This window comes from Lepidothrix coronata, unplaced genomic scaffold (assembly GCF_001604755.1).
Source record: "Lepidothrix coronata isolate B3197 unplaced genomic scaffold, Lepidothrix_coronata-1.0 Scaffold12, whole genome shotgun sequence".
In the NCBI taxonomy this organism is placed as follows: domain Eukaryota; kingdom Metazoa; phylum Chordata; class Aves; order Passeriformes; family Pipridae; genus Lepidothrix; species Lepidothrix coronata.
In genome coordinates, this window is record NW_016690192.1 from 4,868,267 (window position 1) to 4,895,353 (window position 27,087).

General features: G+C 39.7%; 1 protein-coding gene across 16 annotated transcripts in view; it reads left to right on the forward strand.

The window, feature by feature from the left end:
- FGGY (FGGY carbohydrate kinase domain containing) overlaps positions 1-27,087 on the forward strand; it is a 148,919-nt gene that overhangs the window by 28,953 nt on the left and 92,879 nt on the right. For all 16 annotated transcript variants that reach the window (XR_001873239.1, XR_001873240.1, XM_017805485.1 and 13 more), the window contains exon 6: positions 19,958-20,073. Coding sequence is in view for 14 of the 16 variants with exons in the window: in XM_017805485.1 (XP_017660974.1) it covers positions 19,958-20,073 (116 nt within the window). In the remaining 2 variants the exon portion in view is untranslated. The remainder of the gene's footprint in view (positions 1-19,957; positions 20,074-27,087) is intronic.

A 27,087-nucleotide genomic window follows, 5' to 3' on the forward strand; every position in this document is an offset into this window, starting at 1 on the left:
ACTTGCAGACTTGTTTGGAAAAGTCTCTGGAGAAGGGAGAACTATCTTGAAGGGCTGGTTGGGAGGGGGGGGATGGTGTTTTTGTGGATTGGACAAACAAAGTACCATGGATTTCTTGTCATGGAGCCAAGAGCAAGTGTCCCTGTGATGGTATCTTTGCCAAATGAGAGAATTCTTCTGCTGTTGGGCTTTTAATAAATTCAAAACATGTTCTTTAGAGACTGGTGACACATAGGCTGATCCAGAAAATAGGAAATGTGTAGCTGGAAAAGTTATCAGGATTGTGAAGGGCAGGTGCAATGTGGGCCGTTACTGTTAGATTTTTTTTTTTAAATTTAAAAATGATATGTCCTTGAGTATACAGAGTAACCTGAAAAGTTCTGTGTGCTAAAGAAGAAAACTGTTAGCAGGTCTCGTTAACCTTAGCCAGGAAGCACACAGGCAAACAGGAAGCTTTAGCTATTGTTATTGTACAAGTGCCCTTTACAAAATATTAGCAAAAGGAGCTTAATGTGTTTTCCACAAGAACGGGAGCCCTTCATAGTATCTCACTGTGCAGAAAAACTGCATTGTCCCTTTCCAGCAGCTTTGGACATACATTGAGACCTTGCATTGCAGAGGCTTGCATTGAGATCTTCAAATATTTACTACTTTGATTATTTTTTTAAGATGTTAGGATTGTTAATTAGCTGTGGCAGTATCTAGCCCTTTGTTTTCTATTGTGTTCATTTGCTGCTGAAAAGAAAAAAAAGCCAGCTAGGTCAGTATAGAAAGGATTGGGGCAGGCAGTGGATGTATTCCTGGCAGCGTTCCACAGAGACAGTGAACTCTGAGCCAACCATGAAGTCATCGTGAACTCAGGGAGTCTCACTAATCCAAGGCAATGTGTCTTAATTTGACAAAGCAAAGGCTGCTTGATAAGCCAGCCCAGCTAGAAATACTGTCACAGGGGGTGTTTGTTAAACTGAGATTGTGGACGAGAAACATGCCGATATGAAAGGAATCATCTTGTTTTCAGGTCCTTGCTCCCCCAAGCCCAAAGGCAGCTTGGCTCCCTTCTCCCCTGTGGTTCGGGCTGTGCAGTGGCTTGATGTGAAATTTGAGAAACATATGTAGTTTTCTATTTCAGGAAAATGATCTCAGGGATTGAATGTGTGTTTTGTTGGCTGTTAAGCTCTGATCTTGCCTAGTGTGGTAGTTTGAGAGTGTGTGTGTGTGTGTGTGTGTGTGTGTATCTCTGTGATGGTTAAAATGTTCTCCATCACTTCAAAAAATAATAATTAAAAAAACATAAATCAGAGTTCATATATTCATTTTTAAGGGTCTTATTTCTTCAGTCTCAAAAGGCAACATCCTACATCGTAAGAAGCCTCTTAAATAAATCTACGATGTGCATCAGAAAATATGTTTTATTTTTGCATGGTGATAATTAACATTTACTTGAGCTGATGAGAGTGGTGCACAGTTTTCCATTGAAGCAAAAAAGCTGTGTGTAAACATCCCTTTCATTGTTGATCCTGTGCAGAAGCAGTATAGATACGTATGAACACTGTAATTATTAACTTCCCTGAGGTTCAGATGATTATCTTCACTTAATAAAGTTTGTGAAGAGATGGCTGGGAATCTCTGAGATCCGTCTTTCTGGGATCCTGACTAATGGTGGCACTGGATAACTGTGCTTCACTGGGGCTGGGGGAGAGTATTGAAGGAGGTTGTGGTGTTATGGCCTTAAATTCTGAGGAAAGACAAGACAGGAACCGCAGAGGAGTTTGTTGTCTTTTGGTTCTCTTCATCTCATTTTTTATAATCATCTTCAGATACAGGCTGAATGTTCAGGGTGTTTCTTTTGCATCAGCTCCTGTGAACACCGTCAGGGATGAGACCCTCGTGGTACAGGGGGTGTAATGAACGATCTGTCATCTCCTTTGAACTCTTCTTATGTGAAACCCCATGGAAAGCCCCACGCAAAGCCCCTGCCCCTTGTGGGATCGGGTCTCTGTTCAGCCAGAGCTGTGTAACAATTGCTTCCTTGCATAAATTTGAACCAGATAAGAAAATAGCCATGTTTATGAACTCCTGGGTCATTTGCAGCCCTGGCAGTGTTTCAGTGTGCACATATATAATGCATGTATTCACAGTAAATTCTTAAAAACCACCCCCCTGAAAACAATAACATTCCAGGAGTGTTCTCATCCAGGGAAGGAAAAGAAAGCTATGTAGCATGAAGTCTGTGCATTGCATGTGTACATACAGTGCTTAGAAATATTTAAACTCACAGAAATTTATTATTCCAGAAGGAGCTCTTTCATCTTGTCTTTAAAAAAAAAAATCCAAACCTTTACTCTTCTGGAATATCTTGCATATGAAAGTGTTAACAAATTCAGGCTTTAAATGCTGCTCTTAAGTAAGAAAGTAGCATTATTATTATTTTATAGCTGGGAAAAGAGCCGTATAATTTGAAGGGTAACATTCTTCTAAGTGTTTAGCTGGGCATCCAGCTTTCTGTCTGCTTTGCAGTGAGAATTAGGTGTCGTATTCCATGGACGTTTTCACAGATCACACTATAAATTATTTATTCAGGACCAATTCTTCCTGCAGACTTCCCAAACAAATGCTTTTCACCACTGGAGTGTTCCTCCTCTCCCTTTCACTGTAATACATGGCTGTAGCAACAGTCTTGGCCTGGAAGGCAGTTTACCTACAGATTTGCTTTATTTTTGTTGGCTGACTCTCTCAATCTGCTTAATGTGAGTAACTTTCCCTGGAAATTCTCAGCATGCTTTAGGATGACACTGATGGTGTCAGGGTTGATTTACATTATCTCTTTAAAGAGCATTAGCTTGCCTAGGACTTTTTCTTTTATTTGTTTTAGCATTCATGTTCTCCAGAGAGGAGCCTTTTAACTGTGAAATGTAAATAACCTGACAAGGAAGACTTCAAAAGCAAATGATTCTTTGTCCGTGGCAGTGATACCAAGCTTGCCAACTCTGTAACCTTTAAAACAGAGCACTTTTATGCTTGACCTGTCATCTGCCTATAAAAATAATCTTAGATCAATGATACAGTGCTTTCAAGAATGTGTCTGAAGAAAGCAGACACTTCTATGTATGTGTTCTGTCATTTCTCCATTGTGATGGACCATCTGCTGCTTCAGCTCTCAGGGAGATCTGGGTATTGATTTGGTGTCAGTGTCTGGCGTGCTCTGAGGTGGGGAACACTTTCACTGTAGTTTGCAAATTGGTGTTGCCAGATAGCGAGCCTGATATTATATAAATATATGTGTTTTGTGAAATCACCAAGGGTTTGTTTTTGCCTTCCCCGTTCTTTATTCCAGTGCCATTCCATTAAGCTGTTCATTAGATGAAAGGTTGTAATTCAGTCTTCAGTGGATGAAATGTGTATGTACTTATGGAATCAAAGACATTCCAAGAAAGGTTGTTTATTTTCTTACTACCTTCTTTAATTAGATGTCGATGGTAGGATTCTGACTGTCTGCCTTCAGAGAAGCAGATGAAGCAGCAATGATTGCAGTGGGATCCAGCAGAGATGACTGAAGTTATGCTTCTTGGTTGTCAGACCCTGCATGCGCAGGAAACTTAATTCTCCTGTGGACAGGAGAGTTGGAATTTCAGATTCCACCATGGCCAGTAGTTTAATTTTAAAGCAAAGGGGAAGTTCTGTATTTTATATTTTACTCTTACGTAACTTCAGATAATATTTTTTCAGTTATATTTCTTTTTGGTTCAAATTGCTCACACTCAGCTTTAAACTGCCCCTGGAGCTGCTAACCTAAGTTAAAGCCTGTGTTTGTCCACTTTATTTTAGTTCAGTTTCTCTATCTCAGACTTGCCAGCCTGAGCTGTGAGCCTGCTGGTGTTCTGCAGAATGGATGTATCCTTGGACTTCCCTGAGTGGGGGTTGGAAACCACAAGCATTCCTGTGAGAGCCTGTCCCAGTGTTCCCAGCAGGCTGCAAGCTCAGAGCCCCTGAGCTGGGGCTCTCCTGAAGTCACTCCCAGGATCCATGTGCTAGTGTCAGAGTAGAAGAGAATTTGTGGAGGGTGACCAAGCAATTGTACCCATGCACAAGGAATTTCTGTCAAAGTGGGAAAGAAAGTGGGAAAGCCCTTCATGCTGCAGAAGGTGATTGGGAAAAATTTGAGGATGTGCAAAGATATGCTTGTTATATCCAAAACCCTCCCCACCCCCAAATCCCACGTGCATTTATCTGTATGGAGTACCCATGTTTGGGATGAGGGAAGTAACTTCAGCTTTCACTCACTGTAGCTTGAAACTTAGAGCTTTGAAACTACTTAGATCCTCTCCTTCCAACCTCATTTTCCAAGGTGAGCTCTTCCTTCTGAGGGCTGAGACTGGATCTGCACACTGAAGTGTTTACATCTGTGATTAAAAGTGATGAGAGGGGGTGAACATGCCACAAAATACACAGAAAACTACTTTCCTGTGGTTCCCATCTTCTGAGATTCCCTCTGCGAAACTGTACTTGGGAGTTTTGTCATTGAATATAAAATACCTAATACAGACTCTTTTGAGAAAAAGAAATGTCGTGATATAAGTTTACTTTCAGGAAAGAAATTGAGTGTACTTCCTGTCTTAGTGGAAAAAGTAGATGTGGTGGTGTCCTTAGTTCCTTGTACATGGCATCTGTATGTGAGGGTAATAATCACAGAGCTTTCCTCTCCCTATAAAGAAGGGAAAATGGTGGATGATACACTGTTGACACTTGTTCTTCATATTCATCCCATCCTGTGCTGTTCTTGCCCTCACCTTTCACCCCCAAGCTCTGTGGGCACATGTGCAGTCTGGGTTGAGTCTCCTTTCCAAGTGGTGTTTTTCATGTGTCCCGTTGGGCAGTGCTGCCCATGATATGTATCTATACACATATATATAATTTGTGCATCACAAAGACAAATTAAAGTTCTTTAGTGTTCTCCATTCCTCAGTAGCACCAGGTATGGATATACCAGGGGACTTCTCTGCAGGGATCCCAGTTTGTTTAAGAATTTCTGGGTTTATATATTTTGTTCTGTAGCAGCTCTTCATTTTGTGTATAAGGACAGTTCATAAACAGATGTTGAATCTCAACATGGTGCCTGCTATTTCCTGCTATTTCTGACCTGCCTGTAACAACACAGACAATCCTTATTTACACCAGTTAGCTCCACTGGTAAGTTATTCAAGGAAATTTCCTGTTAACTCTTTCAGCTGTCTCTTTAAATGTGGGACAAGGGAAACAGGCCTACTAAAATGTTAAGAGATTTCTGATTGCCTAGCCTATCAAGAGACATATTAATTAATTAATTAAAGTAGGTGCTCATTTGCTTTGGCACGAACAGAGAAAGGAGGTAGAGTATGAAGAATGATGTCCAAAATGACGTAGCACAAATTAACCTTGTGACTGTGATACTGTGCTGATGGAAATCACTTCAGGCTGATTAAGGCTTCAGCCACTATCTCATTTGCATATTGGTTTATCTGTAAGGGCCTCTATTTGTATTTGTGTATAAAATAGGGAATACAGTTTGGCCTCATTAAGTTTGAGACTCTGCTTGGAGGAATATTGCTCAAGAAAACCACATCAGGACAAGCTTTTGAGAATGCAGACTGGTTTAGAGAAAGCGTTTTAATATATTGAAGCCTCAAGCCATCTACCTCTGCTCCTGAGAGCTCTACCTGAAAACTTCCAGGACTGAATAATTTAAGGTTTGGGGTTTTTTTTTATTCTTTCTGCAAGAAATACTAGTCTGATGTTTTATTTTCTTAAAGTCTGAACTCCACATAACTTTTTTTCAGAACTGTTTATCCTCACTCCAGACATGAACCTTGGAAAGGTGGCAGAAAAAACAAACAGCTGCTGTGTTTTTGGGCAGTCTGCATTCCTTTAAACTCTCTGAGATCAGACTTGTGCTGAGATTTTCAAATTATTTGTCCTAGGGCTTAAACACTTTCACTCCTGCTTAAAAGTCAGTGAGTTTGCCATACTGGTGCTTGTGAGAGCTGTCATGCAGAGCCTTAATGATTCAAGAACTATGAATATATGATGTGTAGTTAGGACTTTTTATTATTGTTTCATTCAAACTTCACCTGCCTCCCTAATCTTTCCATTTTTGGACTGCAGTCCTTTTTTTAAATTAAGTGCATTGCCTAAGATATTCTAGGAAACTTTGTTTTCATTTTGGTTTGGGAGTAAATTTGATACATATAAAAATGTTATTAATGGACCAAGGTGGAGGTAATATAAAAGACTGTCACATTCCCAAGGCCCAGAGTCAGAAATTATCTTCTTAAGCCTGGGTTTCCTTCACAAGTGGGAGATGCCAGAAGAGCCATCAGTCCTATGGCAGCATTTTGTGCTCTCTTCATGAGGTCTCCAAAAAATGTTCTGTGGAGCTGGATGTAAGAGGAAGAAGACTCAGGACAATGCAGGCTTGTGTGGGGAGCTACTGAAAGAGTAATTAGTGGTTGGGGTCTTCCTGTGAGTTTTCCTGCAGGACAGATGTGTAGATGCTGCTATTACTTGTTCCTTATGAGTAGCTGAAATCCCAAACATGTCTTGCAGTTCCTTCCCAATTTGTGGAACTTTGCTGGGTAAAGAGATTGGCTGTACCAGATCATTGTGTTTGTGATATGGGTTAAATGCATTGGGCAGGATGTTGAGCCCAAAAGTGTGTTTACTAGCAACTGGAATGGAAAACAAAGCAGTCACTGCAGTTCTGAAGGGCTTTTCAGTTACCCAGGCTCATTCTTTTCTTTGGGCCCTTTTCCAGCAAAGCACTTAAGGCACGTGCTCAAAGTTAAAGCCTGTGCTTAAGTGCTTTGCTGGTCTGGGTCCTTTATTTGCTGTCCAGGCATGTTGGTATGAACAGGCTGTTGGTTGTAGGAGCGTTTGGGGAACTGTCCTTCTTACACTGCTCATTTTCCTTTTCTGAACTTCTTGGCTACTTGTGGCCTCGAAAAGATAGTGTGTCATTTCAGTGTGACACTGATATCAATTTGCAAACCGTCTGTAGGTTACTGGTTGAAATTAATTTGCACTGATTAGGAAGAAACTGTGTATTGGGAAAAATCAAGGTCAGTCCACCCAGAGAAGTTTTCATGTGATATCTTTCTCCAGCTGAGTAACATGACTGGCAGCACTTGTCATATAATAAAAGCATCTTCAAACAGTTCAGGTACTGTGAATTTAGCCCATGGTGTGACACGTTATTCCTTCTTCCAGAAAATTCTCTTTGAAGTAACTGCTGCCTTTTGGATGACACTTTTTATTTTTTGATCTGGATGTAGATTGATTTATTTATGGTTTTAATTTCTGCACTGCAGAGTTGCATATCTCTGATTCCTGCAGGACTGCAGGTATTGTGCTGTCCCTCCTCATCATTCCCCCAACATCCATGGCAAGTCAGGACAGGAGAACTTGGTTAAATTTAGTCCCTGGGAATTCTCTTTGTGTCTTGCAGCAGTGAAAATTGGCCTTTCACCTCTTAGAACATCAGGGAGTTAATTTCTTCATGCTTTTCTTTGTCAAGGTGCAAACCACTTTACACCAGTGAAAATGGCAGAATGTACAGCCTGGTATTGCTGACCTGACTGTGGAGGGAGCAAGGACCATCTGTATGGAATAAGTCAAACACAATCCTGCAGTTGCTTATCCAAACAAGGGACTTCCATAAATGCTCCCGCTGACGTCAGAGACACTGTTGGTTTAGGTCAAGTTACTCACACCTAAGTCTTTGTAGGACCAAGCTCATAGATAAATAGCAGTTTGCAAAATTGTATTTATATATTTGGTTCTTAATTTCTCTTATATAAAAATGTACAGCATCTCTATGAACAGTGATCTTTTTAATTCCCTCATTTAGTTTGGTAAAGCAGACAAATATGGAAATTCTTGTGCTTTTTTTCCTCATTAAAAAGCTATAAACCATAAAAGAGGGAATAAAGCATTCTCTTTTTTTCAGGCCTCTAACACAGGGATTTTGAATTGACTTTTATTCCATTCTCCTCTGTGCTTGCAGCAATTGTGAGTGTATTTTCTGCAAGTGTTACAGTATAATTGAAGTCCCAAGAAAGGGAAAGACAAATATTTTAGTGTTGTTAGAGCTGCATGAAAGGGTTCATTAGAGTTTAGAGCAGTGGTGAACTCCACCCTGCTGGTTCAACCGTCACCCTTCTCGGTGCTGGGGTAAGGCAAGCTCGGGCAGTGCCTGGGAGGGTGAGCTCTGGCTCTGAGAGAGCTGTGGATGTGCATTCCCAGGTGAAGTTGTTGTTAACATTTAAATGAATGTAAAACCCACTGTTGTCCACCTTCCTTGTGTAACAGGCTAAAGCATCTGAAACGAGAAAAGCACCATCCTTCTTTCACTCTTCCAAGAACCCGTGGGTTGATTTGTTTGGTTGTTAGAACAAGTCAAAGTGAAGTTTATTTTGTCCAGTCCCTCCTGTTTTACAGTGGCAGCAGTAATGGTTTCAGAGGAAATAAAAGGAGAGAGGAATCCTAGAATTGAGAACATGTGAGAATCCTTCTGGGGACACTGCTTTCAAATCATGCTCAGTTAATGAGCATTTATGTTCCTGTGTATTATTTCTCTCTATTATTGACTGAAAGCAGTCTAGATATCCATGTAATGTAGCCTCCTTTTTGTTTTTCTTTTCTCTTGTCCCAGAAATACCCCTTTTCAATTGCAGAATGATTGCTTGTTTTGTTTGAATGCCTTTATTGCTGTATTCTGAGGAATAATGACAGCTGATTTATCTACTCTATAGCCTCCCTTATTTTCTGTATTGCTCTACTGATGTAAATAAGCTGAAATGTTTTTTCATTCTTACTTTATGGAAATTTATGTATGCTTTTACTCACTTGTTACCATTTTCAGAACTCTTTGTGGTTCTACTTTGTGGGGGTTTTCTTTGTTTGGTTTGTGAAATCCCACAGCTATCCAAATAATACTGTTGATATCTTTGCTTTTTGAGATTTCCTCAAAAATTTACCCTCTTTTTTTTGCATGAGTACAATTACAAAGGGCAATGCAAAGCATTATTATTATAATTAATTAAAGATACTCCAGAAATAGATACACTGCTACTGTAATTTAAAGTATTAAATTACAGGCATGCAGTGCATGTATGATGTATATGAAACAAGCCATCTTGCTTTTTCTGTGATTTAAATGACTTACCTTAAAATCTAACAAAACATATTTTCAGAAATTAATACTAATGACTGTAAATTTTGACTGAATAGATCTAGTATTTAGGAATGAGTTATGATATTAAGAGTTGTCATTGACTGAACTGATTTTTGTGACAGGAGGTAGCAACACACCTTGTTGCCTGTTTAGGAGTCTCTGACGTGCATCTTGATTCAGGTGCACATGGCAGCTGTATCCTGTCATCCAGACTGGAGTAAGACTGGAAGGTGGCTTCCCTGAGTAGAGAAAAGGGGCTCAACACTGGAGTTTAGCATGTGAAATGGGATCAGCCTCCATCAAAATGTAGTTATTAAAACTTTCTTTTATTGCAGTACTCTTGGCAATTTCCCTGCTTCTGTTCTGGTTTCACTTAGGCTTTGTCTGGCCACAAGTGCACGACAGCCGAGGTTCCAGTTCAGCACAGCCTGACTAAGCTGGTAACAACTCCCATTAACCCACTGACTGTTCTTCAGAACTTCTTACTCACACATGTGTTCACGTACTGTGCTAAACTAGACTATCAGCAGTGTTGATGTTGGGAATATGTACATTATTTACTCATGAATTAGTGAAATGTGCCTTTATAGTGAACTTGTGAAGAGATGTCTGGACTAACAGTTCTCTCTCTCAGAATATCACTGTGAGAGTTGTAAGGGTGTGGTTTTTCACACCCCTCTAATTCCGCTCAGTGACATGAAGACAGCAGAAACCACATCATGAAGTGTAGCGCTGATCATGTGGAGATTTGCTTCATTGCTCTGTGTCTGGAGTGTCACTGTGCACGTGGCGCTGGTCAGGCATTGCCCTCAGCATCTACCACACTTCCTAAACCACTGCAAGAGTCCGCAGAACTTCCTAAGTCTTTGTGCTCCCTGAACAGGGATGTTGGTTGTGCATGTCCCATGTTTAGTGCTCACCCACTGGAACGATACACGGTCATGGAGCCAATAACTGCCATCTTCCCACAGCCTGCCCATGGAATAACCATGCCTGTATGTAACATATATCTCTGTATAACACAGATGGGAGGGTACATGTGGCTGGGGCACCCACTGGTGCTGACAGACATGTTGGGTGATGCACATCTGGGTGTGCTGGGAGACACTGATGCTGCTGAAGGGAATAATCTCACACTATCAAAAGCCACACCACGGTGAGGAAACCATGACCCAACTTCCTTTTGCTTAAGCCTTTGCTTAATCTCTTCACTAACTTCATTGAGTGTTTGGTGAAGCCTTGACTGTGGTGAATTCGCTCAAGCTTTTCCTTACAGAGGAAGCTGTACACTGGCTCTGTGTGCTGATATTTTCAGTTTTAATCGTGTCATATTTTTAACTGCCTGAAGAAGGTAACAGGAGAAAATATGTTTTTTAAATACAGGCTCTTAATTGAAATAAATATTTGACTTCCTATTGCAAAGTGGTTTGCTTGAAATACTGAGCTTGAAAGATATATATTTTTGTGCTGAAATGGAGCTGAAAGGTTGCTGATGTTGCAGAGTGGCAGGAGGTGGGTCCCGAGGCTGCGGGACTGCAGCGATGTCATACATGGGCTCTACTTCTAGTTTTACTTTTCATATCCCTTGCCAGTTTTGGATGATTATTTTTTATAACCTCTCCTCTACTTATTATACTTTTAAAACTTAATGCAGTGATTGCTTAAAACTGTGATTCAGTTTTACGTATGTGCACACTTCTTGTTCCTCCCCTATTTAAAAATTTAGACTGAAGTTGTCCGTAGAAAGATTTTTAACCTGTTCGGCATCACATTTTCTGAGTGGTGTCTTCGTGCCTGGGTCTGTCTCTAGTCTGAGTCTCTGCAGTTCAAGATTCAGTTCAGGGGTCTGAATGATATTTACTCTTTGACCCTTGGCCAAATCCCTCAATTTTTGTTGCCTCTGTTTGCCATCTTTTAAGGAAATGGATTAATATTTCCAATCCCACATGCTGTGTCTGATTTGTCTAGACAATACATTTTTTTGTCTAGGACTGTGTCTCATTATGACTTTTTCAACAATGCCGAAGACAATGGACTTGAATCTTGGTTGGGTGTCTGTAATATAACACAGAATGAAATTAATAAAAAAACTAAGCAGTCTGCTGACTGTTTGCTTCCCTTTGCCTCATGACATGGTGAGGCATATGTGGGTGGATAAAATGCTCTTATTTTGTACTTTCTGGTCCAACTCAACATGTTTAACTAAGAGCATCCCTGGTATGAATCCACTGAAATTATTAGATGCACACAAGGGATTAATCTGACTGGATATGTTGCACTTGAGATGGGTGATTCCTTTCAGGTTTGGTGACATAACTTCTAGGAAAACTTAATTCAAGGGTCCAAGTATTTCAATCTTTTGATAGCATGTTCCTAAAGAGAAACACTTTTAAAAAGAATTGAACTCTCATACAAATAGAAGAAACATCATCTCATTGTAGTTAGTGTGATTCACCTTCTGTGTATGACTTTTTTGATATTTGCAGTGCTTGATGCATTTATTTGTGGTTTTTAAAGGGCAGGTTTAAATAGATTACAGCAAACACAGACAGGCACATTCTCCCAATCCAAACTAAACCTCTGTATGGGTATAAGTACATGTGTATGTGTATTTATGAAAAACTAAAACATTCTAGTTTTCTTACAATACTTAATATATCAAATGAACACTTTCACATCTCTGGCAAGATGTACAAAAGTTACACTTTTAAGGTACCTCATTCAAGACAGCATTTGGATCAAGGGTTGGACTTGATGATCTCAGAGGTCTTTTCCAACCCAGTTGCTTCGATGATTCTATGATTTTCTTTCTGTTGTTCCTTAGAGTCTGAGTGTCCCAACAGTCTGTCATTAAGTTTGAAGTTTATCTAATAAAACATCAGTCTCCTACCTCTCCTGGAATATAAGAAAAATCTACACTCTGTATTTCTCAAAAGACTTCTGTGCCTGTTGTGATGGTAATTGGAGGTCACTCCTCACTCTGGTTGGGGTGGTCAGAAGGTTGATGCCAGAGTTTAAAGCACTTTGCTCTTTGAAACCTTGTGCTACTATGTAGGCTTTGAAAATGATCCTATTGTTCTTCTTTTTTTTCCTTCAAAGTGGCATCCAGAGTTTAAATATAACATGGAATCTTGTCAGGGAGTGGCTGTATTCAGAGGAGATTAATTATAGATGTGGGTGTAGAAAATTGCAAATGTGAATTGTATTTTTCATACAATAAAATCTATCCCTTCAAGTAGGCAACAGACTTGCTTAGAAAATGCTATGATTTAAAGAGCCAGCCAAAAACCTCCAAGTGTTATAGCATGAACACCAAATACTAGAGTGTTTAGAAAGAAGTGATTAATACTTTTTCCCCTTTACAAAAATAATCTTTACTTTTCGATTTGCTAATTGAAAGACTTTCTTTCCTGCTCACTGGTTGTTGCTGAGGGCTGGGAGTGGGACTTCCACTGTCACACATGGAGGGATGTGCTCAGGAGAGCCCAGAGTCCTGCTTCTACACCCTGCAAAAGACCTAAAAACCTTGTCTGATAAATAAGTTTGGAAGTCCTGGTATAATGCCCATGTCTGTTGGTCAGAGATTTGATGGATCCCAGTCCCTCAAGGACTCTGATATAGCTGCTGTTCCCCCAGGGCCTCTCTCTTACTCTTTCATGGACTGTTACTCTTTCATGGACTGTGCTCTGGCAGGGAGATTTATGGCAGAGGAAGGGAGACCTGCTTTATATTTTTAAATAAAAGCTGTGCCACCAGTCCAGTGAGAATTCTGACTTGCCAGATGTGAGGCCCACAGAGCTGCTGAATACAAGTTCACAGATTTTTAACCCAGAGTTTAGTCTTGTTGGTTGTGAAGGAGGGTTAGGATCTTACACGTTCACTGAGTCATGAGTGTGCGGGAAAAAATGGAGGGAATAATGTATCTCATCAAACAAGTATTTTAAACACAGATTTGAAAGAAAACCTGTAAAGTCTTTACACTGAATGTAGTACTTCAGTATAATTTTTGCAACAACAACAACAACAAAGAAAAGGCTTGAAAGGTTTTGGAAAGGTATTATATAGTCAAATATCAGTATCATTTTTGGGTTCAAGTATCCAGCTTGAGCTATTCACTGTCACACACAATAAAGAGAAATCTTTTCTATTAAATCCCTTTTTTTTTGAAACTGAAGAGCTGTTTTCTGAGATTGAATTTTCCCCATCATGAGGAAAAAGGGAAAAATCCAAATAATTTATTGAACATTAACTTTTAAAGGTTGAGATCTGGAGTTTAATCCTATTCCACCTGTGAAATATGACAAAATTGCCACTGACCTTAGTGTTAACAAATATTGGCCTTCCATTACATCATTTGTATTTGTATTATTATTTTTTTCTCTGCAGTTTTAGTGAAGATTTCAAAGTGGGGAGAAAGCTTTTCTTTTGCTGTGATATTTAACTTCCTTAAAAAAATCTAAATGGCAGCCAGACTACTTTTAATTATTTGTGATAAATATAAGTGTTATCCAGAGCATAAGAAGGATGAAGAAGTCTGATTACCGTAATTTCCTTGCTGCCTTTATTGAATAGATTTAAGTCCTCAGACGTGCAAAGACTGAAAGTTGAGGCCAGTGAGTGCAACTGGAATGCGTCTGCTACTTGTTCCAAACAGGCTTCCCCACCTGTCTCCTTTGTTTGGCCTGTTTAATGTTTTGTTAGAAGAAGAAAACCCTTTTCAGGCAAGAGTCATATTGGAGAGCTGTGCTAAGACAATGGGCTTGGGCAGGCTGGAGTTTCACAGGCTTTGGGTCAAAGGCAATAATCATGAAGAGTGGTGTGTTGTAAATATTGGGAACCTGGGATTTGCACGGTTGGGTGGGTGGAACAGCCCCTGACATGTTTTGGTGTGTGCACATGCAATTAAAGAACTGTTGAATGAGTGCAATGAGTAAAACCCAGACTGTGAATGTGAACCAGAGCACACCTAGACTCACCTGGCCCCATGGGTCCAAACCAATCTGCCTGAGAGCAACTGTAGGAACTGAGTGACAGCAGGTGCAGCTCTTCTAACACCACCCTGAGCTCAACCCACCTCTCTGAATACTTTGAAAAACCCTCAGCGTGGGCAGCATCTCATACATTTTATACAGATCAAGACTGAATGACCAGGTGCCACATTTTTATTCCTATTACTCAGACTTATTCCCTTAGGACAAACTGCCTTCTTCTTCCCTGTTTTCCCCAAAGCAGCCAAATACCCCAAGCAGGCAGAGGCATTGGCATGCCAGGTAAAAATACCAGTGGGTCCAACAGGTTGGTTCTGTTCCAAAGCTCATTCATTAATGGATATGGCATTAACCCTAAAGGAGCAGAGAGTAATTACGTGTTTCCTATTGCTCTGTGATAACCTCTGCTGTATTTCAGGCTCTTGCAGCACCAATGCCCAGTTCTGTTCTTGGATGCTGGGACTGTGTGTGCTGGGTATTAATTTTTTTTGTCTGGAACATTTTTGCACAAACCACAGTCAGATCTGTGACTGCGTTTGAGCGGGGAATTGCTCGTTCTTGTGAAAAGCCTGGAGACTGTGGGGTGCAGAATTTGGGAGGACATTGGCAGCTTGGTCCAGATGTCAATATGTGGAGACGTTCACTTAGGCAGAATTTGAATTCAAAATCTGTTTTAAATTTAAAGTTTTGAGAACAAAAGGAAAAACACATTTGATGTTGTGACTGTCACACTCCATTGTTTCAGGTCTCCTTCTTGCCTTCACAACATCATAAAGCTTTCTTAGCTCTTGATTCTTTGTAGCTTTAAATAAATCTGCCCAACACACCACAGAGTGTGACTTTATCCTGCTCCACACTGTTCCTTTTGGGTTCTAACTATACTCTGTTCTCACTTCTGTAGGATTTAGTTTCGGTCCAGCCCTCAGCAGGTGCAGCTGGTTTTAGTTCATCACCACTGGACAGTGATCCAGGGAACATATCCTGTGATTAGACTGTTACCTTGTTAATGATGCCTGTAAAATTAATTAAGTTCATGAGTTTAAATTCATTTCTGAGCAGTTGGGATGAATGAAGCAGATCCTTTTGCTTTGCAATCAAGAGCAAAGCTTGCATTCACTTCAGGGTGGCCCAGACAGGATTCTCTGCCCTTAAAACTGGTAACTGATGCATTTTCCAGGCTAACTAGTATTGAACCAACCCTCTGGAATGGAAGGTCGTGTAGAAATGCCTTATGGGATCACTTTTCAGGAAGAAACAGGTGCTTTTAATAACTTTTAGTTAGTAGGATTTACCTATTACCCTATTCAAAATTAGGATGACTTCCAGAAGACAACTGCAGTTAAGGAGTATCCCCCAACTGTATTTTCATAGCAGGTATTCTTCCAGACTGGACTGAATCTCTGCAGAGTTGGGAGTTGTGTCCGTACTTGCTTTATCCCATTTGGAGTGTGGGAGATGGTGTCAGCAAAGAATGGACCAAAGTGTAAAGCCCTGGTGACTCTTCAGAGCTGTGGAGAAATTTTTTGTGACCTTTACCTTTTAGATACATTTTATGCAGATGACTTAGACCACACAGTATTTCCCATTTTCATAAATGTATCTAATTTCCTTCTCTCCAAGAAGTACAAGAGAGTGAGAGATACTACTCAGAAAGAGCAGATAATGTGGGAAGAGCCACAGCTCACCTTGAGCACCAAAGTGACCACAAGTCCACTTGCCCTGGATCCTTTTGCAGGTTAGTGAGGGCACCTAGTTGCTTTGAGACAGCATTTTGGGAATTACCAGTGTGTGTTCAATCCCTACAGATTGAACTGAGTTTTTAAGACTACTGAGGTTCTGAACATACAGAACTTCAGCACATCCACAGTCAGTCCTCAGCAAGAGATGTGCATAAACTCAGAGCTGGACAGTGAGAGGAAGGGTTGTGCAAGGTGCTGTAATGAACATTTGTGATGAGTGTGGCAGGGATTTTCTTTTCTTGAGGCTGTTGGATGCAAGTAGGACCCTACAGTTCTTTGTAGACTGGTATTTGTAAGAAACTCTAAGCATAATCATGTTCCTGTTGAAAATCTGGTTTAAATATAAATTTTCCATGCACAACGGTTGTTTTTTTTTTTTTTTCAGTAGGAATATTCTAAGCAAAACTTTTTGTTCTGAACAGAGAAAGGAAAGCTTTCATTTCATTGTATTGGGAATATGCTTGAAGAAAAGAGTCTTTAAATTCATGGTGTTTCAGCCTGGCTAAATATGACTTATGCTACTGAGGAGTTCCACACCACAGCTTCTCAAACCTTGTGCTGGATCAGGCAGCTGGGAGAGCACTGTTGCCTCAAGGATTGCCTGTTAACTCAGTACCTTTGGACCCATTTGATCCTGATAGTAAAATAAGAGGAACATTTGCTTCTATCCATCTGGTTCATCCAGCTTCAGCCAGCACAAGTCTCGTGTTTATGGCCAAATAATTGAGGCAATATTGCCAAATAGTTAGGAAAAATGGGATATACCGCAGTGAATATCACCTCTGTTTCTGTTTAACGTCTGCCCTTCATCTCATAAAATTTGGGAGTTACTGTGAAATATAAAATATTCTCATAGTTGAGGCTTTCTTTGTAGGTGTAGTGATTTGGTCTTTACCATAGTCCTTCTGGATACAGTTTTCCCACATTAGGAGTCGTGCTATTCTTTTCTCAGGGGGATACTCTGAGAAGAATTTCTGAGTGATTTCCCATGAAGTTAATATAAATCTATATAATATATATCTGTCTATGCCATTGGCTTCAGCAGTGACAAACCATGAATGAAGTGCTCTCTGTGTGTGCACAGAGCTCCTCAGCATATGCAAATTGAGCATCTGTCTGTAATTACTACAGCACCTCATCAGGGAAGGTATTTGAGTTCAACACATCCAGGTGCTTCTGAAGCTTGTGGTGACATTAATCTATTATTACAGGCATCTCAAAGAAATTCCTTTATCTTGAGCTGTTATCTTAGAGACCAGAGTCCTTTCTGCTGTATAACCCTTTCTCTTAGATATTAAGGATTTTTATAAAGCCATATTGTTCCATTAAAAGCCTACTTTTTGAGTGGCAGCAAGAGTGGAATAAGGAGCTTAAGTCCCAGATAAGTGCAAACGCTTTGACTGCGTTTCCAACAAGCATTTTGAGTTCCTTGTTGTGGCCATGGAAATAAAAACCTACCAACATAATATGTTGGCGTTTTAGGTCAGATTTGAGGTTGGTTTTCCTATCAGAACCTTCCACTTAGAGATCTGCCAGTCAGTTCATTTGGGAAGAGTTGTCCTTCCCAGTTTGTTTAAAAATTCAACCAAAAATCATCTATTTGTCCTTCTCCTGCAAGCACTTTGCACTTATAAATCTACACAATGTGTTCAGTCCAGCCATGTCCTGCGAGAGAGCTGTGTTCTGCTGGAATTCTGTGGATTGGCAGGGGCTGGTCTGTCCCATCCACGCCATTTCAGTGGCCCGTGTGTGTGGTGTTCCACAGGGGGAGCTCTCTGGGAGAACTGGCCCTGTTTAAAACATGCTCTTTGGAGCATTTTTCAGGGTGTGGCATTAGTTCAGAGCTCCGATTTAATTAGAAAAAGACACACTCAGTTCTGATGATGATTTGTTATGATTTGGTATTTCCCATATTTGGGAAAACTTGATTCATTATTGTTTCACTCTTTATGTCTAAATTTTTCCTAAAGTGATGAAGTGCTTTTTTTGTCAAATACCCCGTCTTTATTTTTCCTTTTTATGAGGGGTTTGAACTGATGTGGGGAAAATGTTTATTTTTTCCCAGTATTTTCTTCAGCCTAGAATTTATTTATTCACCCAGTTTTTGTCAAAGGTCCTAATTAGATTTCTGTGTCTGGCTTTTAAATCCTTGGAAATTGGAATTTCTTATATCAACATTGTCATTGCTGTAGTTACAGGTCATGTGCTTTTCTATTTTCACAGAATCACTGCACTGTGATTGCCTGATCTATTCTTAAACTGTTAATAAAAAAAAGGGGGTGAGGTATCAAAGCTGTTTTAAGAGTAGCCCTGAAATAATCTCTACAGTATCTATAGGTATATAAATAGTTAACTCTATATCTTTTTTTTTTCCCCAAAAAGATGTTAATTAATTCTCAAGAGCAAAAAACACCCCTTTATAATCAGTGGGATGTGAATGAACATCACCTGTGCTCTGGTTGTAAAAACATGGTAATTCCAGTAGAACAGGATGAAGTGAAACATGATGCATTTAAAATATACATTTCTGTCCTAGATGAGAAAATGGGAGTTCAGGGAGTCCCTGGAATCATTCATTCTTCTCAGTGTCACATTAAAGGGTGTTGGTTCTTGTTGTAAACCCCCAAAACATGGAATGTGAGTCCCAGATAATTTTCCATCTGTGTGGAAGGCTCTTCGTGTTCTTATTTGGCTTTACTGTGTGTATAGTACCAGTGTCCAGAAGCCTTAGCTTTGATTTGTATATAGTAAATAAAAATAGCTTCTGTTTTTCTGTTCAAAGCCAGGTTGGATGGGGCTCTGAGCAGCCTGGACTGATGGAAGGTGTCCCAGCCCATGGCAGGGGGTTGGAACAAGATGAGCTTCAAGGCCCCTTCCAAACCAAACCATTCTGTGGTTCATACTTCAATCCTTAGGTAGTTCACTTGGATGAAAGGAAAGGTTTCCTTTTACTCAAAAATTTTTTTTTGTAGAGAGGAATTTTATTTGGATTTTTACTTATGCGAAACTGCCAGAAGAACTCAAATGCTTCAGTAAAATGGACTTTGCTTTGAAGATACACGTTCAAATTGTAACATCCTGGTAAAGAGAATATGTCTGTGAGAGCTCACCTTGGCTAAAAATGAGTCACAAATAAGCTGCCTTGTAAAACATCAAAGGCAATCCAGCTCTGAACAGGGTTTCTCTTTGAGAACAGTTATGAAGTTCTGTTTCCCTGAGATGCATCTGAGATGTCTTGCACTTGATGGCACAGTGGTATTCCCAAGCCTACACGTAGCTGCAATTTTCAGTGTTATTTAGCATTTTTAATACATCTTAGTTTATTGACTTCTCAAGTGCAGTTTAATACTGATCTTCTGAGATGACTCTTAGTGTTCAGACAGAAAAGAGTCTTAGTAATACTAAATCTTCAGGAACGTTTTTCTTATTTTGGGGAGGAGTGAGAGAATGGGAATATCAATAATTTTGGGAGAAGACCGTTCTGTGTTTTATGACAGACTTTTCTGCAAGTGTTCTTGTATTTTGTGTATATCCTGCTCCTGCAGTGCAACCTCAGCTTATCAAGAATCAGACTTGAACATGTAACCTGGTTACCAGTGTATACATGATCTCCTGTAATTGGTAATTTGGTTTGAAAATAAGAAATACAAAGTTTTTCATACAGTGTGCAAAGCAGTTATTTAGCCTGGAATAGCAGCAATCTGAGCTGCCTGCTAAAGAGCTGCTGTGTTCATGCTCTGCTGTCCTCTAGGCAAATGCATGGCCTGTTATTTGACTGATTTATGCAATGAAGTGGCCAGACCAGGGGTTGTTTCAGCAGAGAAGAATCTTAAACACAAGGTCCTTTTAAGGTCCTTAAGACGTGCACTCCAAACAGTAACCAGTTTTTTTAATGTTAGCATTATGCTCGGGGTTTTTGGACCAGTGAAGAAGAGATCCTTTTGCAGAAACTTTTTTCTAGTCACAGGTTTAAAGCCAAATGTGTTCACCTGCCTGATTCTGTGCCCATATTGTCTCTTTTCCAGGTCCCTCTGTACAGTCGTGTGCAAGTGGACGTACACGTCAGACAAGGGTTGGGATGACAGCTTCTGGAAAATGATTGGTTTGGAATGTTTGGTGAAGGATAAGTATGAAAAAATAGGTATATCAGGGTGTTGTTTCATACCTATGTATATTCATACTAATAAAAAGCTATATATATATATATATATATAAATATATCAGATATAAACATATATATATGGATGGGGCTTGGAGCAACCTGGTCTGGTGGAAGGCGTCCCTGCCCATGGCAGGTTGTTGGCATGAGATGATCTTTAAGGTCCCTTCCAACCCAAACCATTCTGGAATTGCGTGAAGAATAGATATATAGATATCAAAAGATGCTTTGCTGTATAATTGTGAATGTCAGCAGAAATGTATCTGGGCTTGATGTACTTCAGATGGGCTGCTGAGAAGGCTGGATGCCCACAGGGAACAGGTTTCCTAAGTACGTTTTTTACTTTGCATTGTCATGAGGAACTGTATTTAAATATTTTATCTTCTACCCTTTGCAAAGGTCTAAAAAGCCTTTTTTTGTACAGTTCAGTCTCAACAATCTAGAAGTAAATAGGAGCCCCAGCAATCAATTCCATGAAGGAAACACTCTGTTTGCATATACTGGATGGCAAGCTACAAAAAAAAAGCCATAATATCGTAATTTATAGCTGTTACTGATAGTGTGATTTGCAACCTGTAACCAATCTCCCTTATAGCAATTTTCAAAAAAAGTGCTACTTCTGCTTGTTGTTATCTTTATACATTTTTTTTCACTCTCAGAGCCCAAGTTTAATTAGAATGGTAGCCTTGCTAATAGCAATTCCTACAGCAGATATTCATTTAAAGTCCATAACGTTAATACACCAGAAAATTTCCAGGATAACTTTATTAGACTTTCCCTGTTAAGTTAATGGACTTTTAATGGATGTCCTAAGCAGACATGTCATTAACAAGAATATTACCAGACATGAATTAAAATATGCTCATTCATCAAAGTTAATTATCTGAAATTTCCTTTGATTTTTTTTTTTAATGTCTGGCACTTTGAACAAGTTTCTACAGCAGTTTAAATGCAGCAACATGAAATGGAAATGGTGGAGGAAGGACTGCAGTGAAAAGAAATTTAATGGAATCTATAAAGTTTTCTGATCATCACATAATAAGCTATAAGTCATTTTCAGGTTATCAGAAAATTATGCTTGAAAGCTTCCTTGAATAGATTTCAGCTTTTCCACTGCCGCTGAAACTGCTTATGCAGAGATATAAAACTTATGAGGGGAATGAGGCTTTTTAGCTTCCTGAGGTTTGGGTTTGAATACAGTTCTTACAACATCTATCACATGTGGCTTTTAGCAAATCTTCAACAAGTTAAATTAAGACGTGCAATAAATACATGTTTTTACCAGAAAATTGAACATCTTGCCAGCTGGTGGTCTCATGGAAGAGTATTTTAAAATTAAATTATTTATGAAGTGTAAGCTAAGGCTTTAATACAATATTTATGCAATGCACTTCAAGGACAGTGCAAAGCAATTTACCATTTTAAGTAACAACATACATGTTTTAAATGATAAAGTAACCATTAATAAAAAGGACCTTTTGCTGTGATGGAAGCCTCATAACACTGATCTATATAAAGCTCAACATTCAGCAAGAGAAAAATCATTAATTTCCAATATCAGGCTGCCATGTTCATTAAAACACAGTGTTTACTGAATAAATCAGTAAGTTAACTTCTGTTGATAGGTGTTTCTTGCAAGATGTAGATGTTTTTGGGAGTTAATGGTGAAAGAGTTTAGTTCCTTGGAAAATTGTGTTGATTTTCAAAAAATGAACACAGTATCCCTGGATGAGTTTTGGCTGGAATTGGAGAAGCACAGTCTGACCTTCAAACTGTAGGGCAGAACTTGAAGTTCCTGCAGAGCAAACACTTGTGCTCACCTTGAGAAATCCTTTGGTTTTCACATTCTGGGACTGATTCCCTCAGGTATATCCAAAGCATAGGACAGTTTCTGTTTTGCATAATAATGCTGAAACCCAGCCTTAGGGAGAATATGTGCTCGTTTCCCTGACCATTTGTCTAACCTTGCCTTTTTTACAAAGGAAGATGTTGCATTCATTATGTTTAGCTGTGTGATAAAATCACAAAATAGCAGCAGAGTGTCCTTCGTTCCTGTGTCTGTGAAGAGGGAGTGAGGAGCTCCCTGCACCAATGTGGGAACCAGTTAGCAACCACTTCATTCCTTTATCTCCTGCACTGCACCTGCTGGAGTCTCGGAAGGGTTTGGCTTCAGAAGGAAAACAGAGCACCTCACTCCTTACCCAGAAGCTGCTCCACAGTGTTGTGTGCTGTGGATGGGCTTTGCTTTCTGCCACCCCATATCTTACCAGTGTCCCTGAACGTGGGGAAATGGGAATGGTGACTTTGTTCCAACAAAAGTTTGGGGAATTTGATTTGTTTTAATGAGTGTTCAGTGTTAGATGTGGGAAGAGCACTCTAAATCAGCTCAGCTTTCCTCTGCTGAATTTAAATCAATCAGGACAATGTAGATCCACCTACTAGGGAAGTGATATCGAGCACTGGCCAAACTCCAGCTGGAATGGTCTTGGTTAGTGGAAGATTCCTTCCTACAGATCCCACAGTGTTGACATTGGTGGTGAGGCACCATCCCTGCACAGACCTCCTGCCAGGAGCCCTCAAGTGCCACAGGGCCACACCTTGCACAAACACAACTCAAGGTGTATTTATAATATTGCTCCAGGGTTCTGCCCCATAAGGGAATGGGCTCAGCTGCTGGAACTGCAGCCTGTCACCCAAAAGGAGGGAATTTGTGTGAGTACCTCATATGGACAGTGTGTGCTTCCAGGAGGCACATCAGAACTCACTCCAGCTGACAGGGAGGAATTTGAAGCAGTGGGTTTAGCTGGGTTGTGGATTAAGGAACTCGAACTTGTCAGATAACCCAGGTAGGAGTAGGTTGAAGGGAGATTGTACATGCTCAAACTCTCCTCCTAAAATGAAAACAAAACCAAAAACCTGACAAGTCTGAAGTCATTCTAGTGGAATTTCCTTTTCTGTTCTCAAGCTCGTCTAAGTCCGTGTCTGTCTGCTCAAGGTTTGTTTAGCTCAAATACAAGGATGTATTTTAGTGCCTGCACGTTCCCCTTGCAAAGAGAGATAATGGCATTTTTCTCATGTATCTCTCCTAAATGATTAGCAGGCTTTGAATCATCATTTCTTTCTAACCAAAGCAAAATGTCCCAAGATAAAATTAGCAAAAATTTCTTACTGTAACAAAAGTAAATACAGAGTTTTCCAGTTTAAAAGAGGCAGAAAAGACTTCTTTTTTTTTTACTCTCTAGCGAAATCATTACTGTTTCCAATCAGAGGCAACTATAGATCAAGAGTTACAACTAGATTTGTTTTTTGGAAGTAGCTTTAAATTTCATGCCATTGGAAATACTTATGGATATTACCTGAGAACAACTCCTTTAGTGGACATATTTCTTTATGCTGATAAATACACTTTTAAACATCACTTTTTAAACTTCTTTCCCTTTGAAAATATATTTACTGTAATCAGAGTGGTGCTTGTGGTTCCAGGGAGTACACTCCTCCTGGTTTCAGTTTCACTTAACATATGACCTTGTTGATAAGGGAGAGCCTCACATCTGACCTTTAGGATCTTCCACAAACCTTTCCCACATCAAGGCATGGGTTCACATCTGAAAATCCCCAGGCCTTTGACTTTTCATGTTTCTCAGAGCAGACCAGCCTTTCAGGGAATCCACACAAGTTGTTTGTGGTCCCTTCTGTACATTGTGAATTTACTGATTAAGTTTGTGAAGGTAAAGTGTCTTATGTGGAGATACTACAAAATTTATTGATCCCATTAATTTACCCAACAGGAGTAGAAGATGACTTTTGTTCAAAACCACTCTGAAAGTGTTGTGTGCTACAGGCATTAGCATTTATCTGCTGTCGTGGAAGCACATGATGAGTATCTCTTTGTGGTATTATAAAACCTAGAAAGACATTAACAATTCTGTTAAAATTTCATGTCCTATAGACCTCTTTGGGTATTGGAGCGTACATTCCATTTGGAGGAAAATGCCTGATAAATTTTCACCACAGCCTTCTACTTCAGGGGCTACTTAAGGGATCAAATAATGATTTTTTTTATGGAATGGTAATATTTTATACCGGCTCTTTTTTGGGTCGAAGATGTTGAGCATTGCAGGTACTGCAGAATCGGTGTTACTGAGCTAGTTGGGATTTACTTTACAGCCCCAGCACTTTGCAACTGTAACTCTTCCCTTAATTCCAGGAGTTTGGGGACTGCAGGCTTGGTATTTCCGTGTTCCTGGACACTTTTGAATGTCCTGAAAAGAAGGATCTATATAACTGGGAGACTAGATGTTCTTTTCTAATGCTCTTTCATTTGTAGTAATTATTAATAAATTGATAATACGGAAAACATGTTATTTATAGGAATAGTTATATTCCTGCATGTCCCACTGTCTCCTTCCATATACAAAGCTAATAATGGTACTGTATATCTCACTTTTTACACTTAAATAGAGTCTGCTTAGGTTTTGTGTTTTGTCAGAAGTGGTCAGTTTTAATACTTAAAAGTCCTGTTATTTATTTGCATTTAGGCTGAAAATGGGAGATTGAGTCTGGGATGAGAGAATTAAATAAGTATTAACTTAATGCTGCAGCAGCTGTGAAGGGAATGGCCAATCCATTTGTTCTGCCAGTTTTCTATCTCTTCCAAGGCCTTTGATGCCAGATGCTCTGGAGTATATGAGGGATTTCCTTGAAGGCTGAGAGAAAAGGATGATCTTTTTTTTTTTTTTCAGGACAGATTGTAGCTGCCAGATCTTCATAAACCTGGATTGCAGCAAGAAGCTTTAAAATACTCTGCAAATAGTAAAGAATATTAGGTAAAGGGATTCTCTTAAGTATGAGATACCTTTATCTGTCTTTCTTTGGTCTTTTGCTCTCCCCAGTAAATTACAACACATTACAATTTCAAACAAAATTGAAAGGATGAATCAGAGGATATTTACACTTACATGCTGTCAAAATCCATGGACTTTACAAGTGAAGAGTGTTCCAAATATGCTAACATTTTTCTGGCCTCCTCTCATTCCAATCTGTCCAAGAGCTGTAGCAACTGTAAAGGAGCTGAAACTGGCCCAGTGCAAAGAGGTTTTTGGGTCTCTCCTTCCTCAGAGCTTCAGGCATTATTTTGTAATACATAATTCAGCCGTAAGAAGTTAAAAGGAATTTTTCTCAGAAAAGATACACATTCCAGTGATTTTTATTTTATTTTATATTTTTTCCATCTTGAGGTCACTGAGTCACATGAATAGTTGAGGTTAGAAGGGCCATCTTGAAATTATCTAGTCCCCTTCCCCCTGCTCAAAGGAAGGTTGGCTGCAGCGGGTTGTTCAGGGCTGTGTCCAGTTGAGTTTTGGGTATTTCCAGTCATGGAGACTCCAAAATCTGCCCAGGCAACCTGTTCCAGTGTCTTGACCTCTTTTCCCCAATCAAAACATTTTCATTTGGTTTAAGTGCAGTTTCCTGTATTTCAGTTTGTGTGTCACCAGTTGTAGTGTCACTGGGTGCCTCTGAGAAGGGTCTTGCTGCATCACCTTTGCTCCCTCCCTCCCGCCAGATGTTGATATACACACGGATAAGATCTGCCCCCACCACCTCCAAGCCTTCTCTTTGCTGTCTAGTCTGGGATATTCTTCCTCTTTCCAGTAACTGTTCTTAAAAGGCTGAACTCGGGTGGCTTAAGTTTCTTCACAGCATTTCCTGGGTGACATTTCCCATTCCTCTTCCGCTGGGAAAGGGACCATCATTCACTCTGCTTATCATCAGGTTGAGTCCTGCTGGCAGGTGGTTCCTCTCCACTTCTGCCTCCTCTCTGCTGCAAGAAGTGTGCTGTCTTTTCATCTGTCATAGCTTAGACAACTCATGGTAGAAGTTTAGGTCTTTCAAAGAATAATAGTTCAGAAATTTCCTGCTGTCCACTTGTAGAGTTCTGGCCTCAGACTCTGCCTGTCTGGGGAATCACATTTTCTTCTACTCTGGCAACACCAGGGACTTGTGAACTTTCTGGTATGAAAACTAGGAGCTTTTTCTTTGAATTTATGTTTTTAAATGTTGTAGAAACTTTGAGCCTGTTGTGATTGTTTACTATTCAAATTTCTGAGATATCATCCTTTTTCTTATTTTTCATACAGTTCTTAAAAAAAAGGAAAGAAAAAAAAGACATTTCTCAGAATCATGCTGGGTCATTTCTTCTTTTTACCTTCTTTTTACCTTCTTTTTACCTTCTTTTCTTCCTCCCCCTGGGCTCGGTTTGTTCTTCATCTTCTTTTTTTTGGCTTCAGCCTCTCGCTGAGATAACTTTTAAAACAATGCTGTCTGCTTTATGAGTCAGGATTCACAAAACCAGAAGGGCTATTTCAATTTGCTGACTTCCTCCAAGTCAGAGGCAGTTGGACTCCTTAAAATTAATGTTGAAGTAGCTTGAAGTGTATCTTAGAACCAATCTTGATTTTATAATTTCCTGTGATGGAGAGCCCACTTCAGGCTTACAGGTTGTTGATTGTTAGTTGCTGTCATGTCTCAAAATGAATGAATTAATTAAAGAACACACTTTATTTTTCATCTGAAGGTTGACTTCGTCCTCCTGCCTGGCAGACGGAGGGGCACACTTGACCTGCACAAACTGAAATTTTCTGTGTTCCACAAAAATGCTGAGCTGCTTGAGATTTCTCCCCAAAACACTTGGGCAAACTGTCAGACTTCTCAATCCTAGTAATTGCTGGCCTGACTCATTTCTGAACCCTTCACAGTGCATCAGTATCTTCTCAGTACGGATGTTAGAGCTGGATACTGTGTGAATGTGGTGGGGAAGAAGCTTGGCTGGGAGATTTAAAAGTGTTCTTTCAGTAACTGATAAGGTTATTTTTGGTCTGTCATTTCTTTCAGTTCTGAAAAAGGGCTAATTATTTCTTTGAAGAGGAGTTTTATTATGTGAATTATTAAAAAATATCCAGTAAAAAAAGTTCTTTTAGGTAATAATCTGTAATTAAT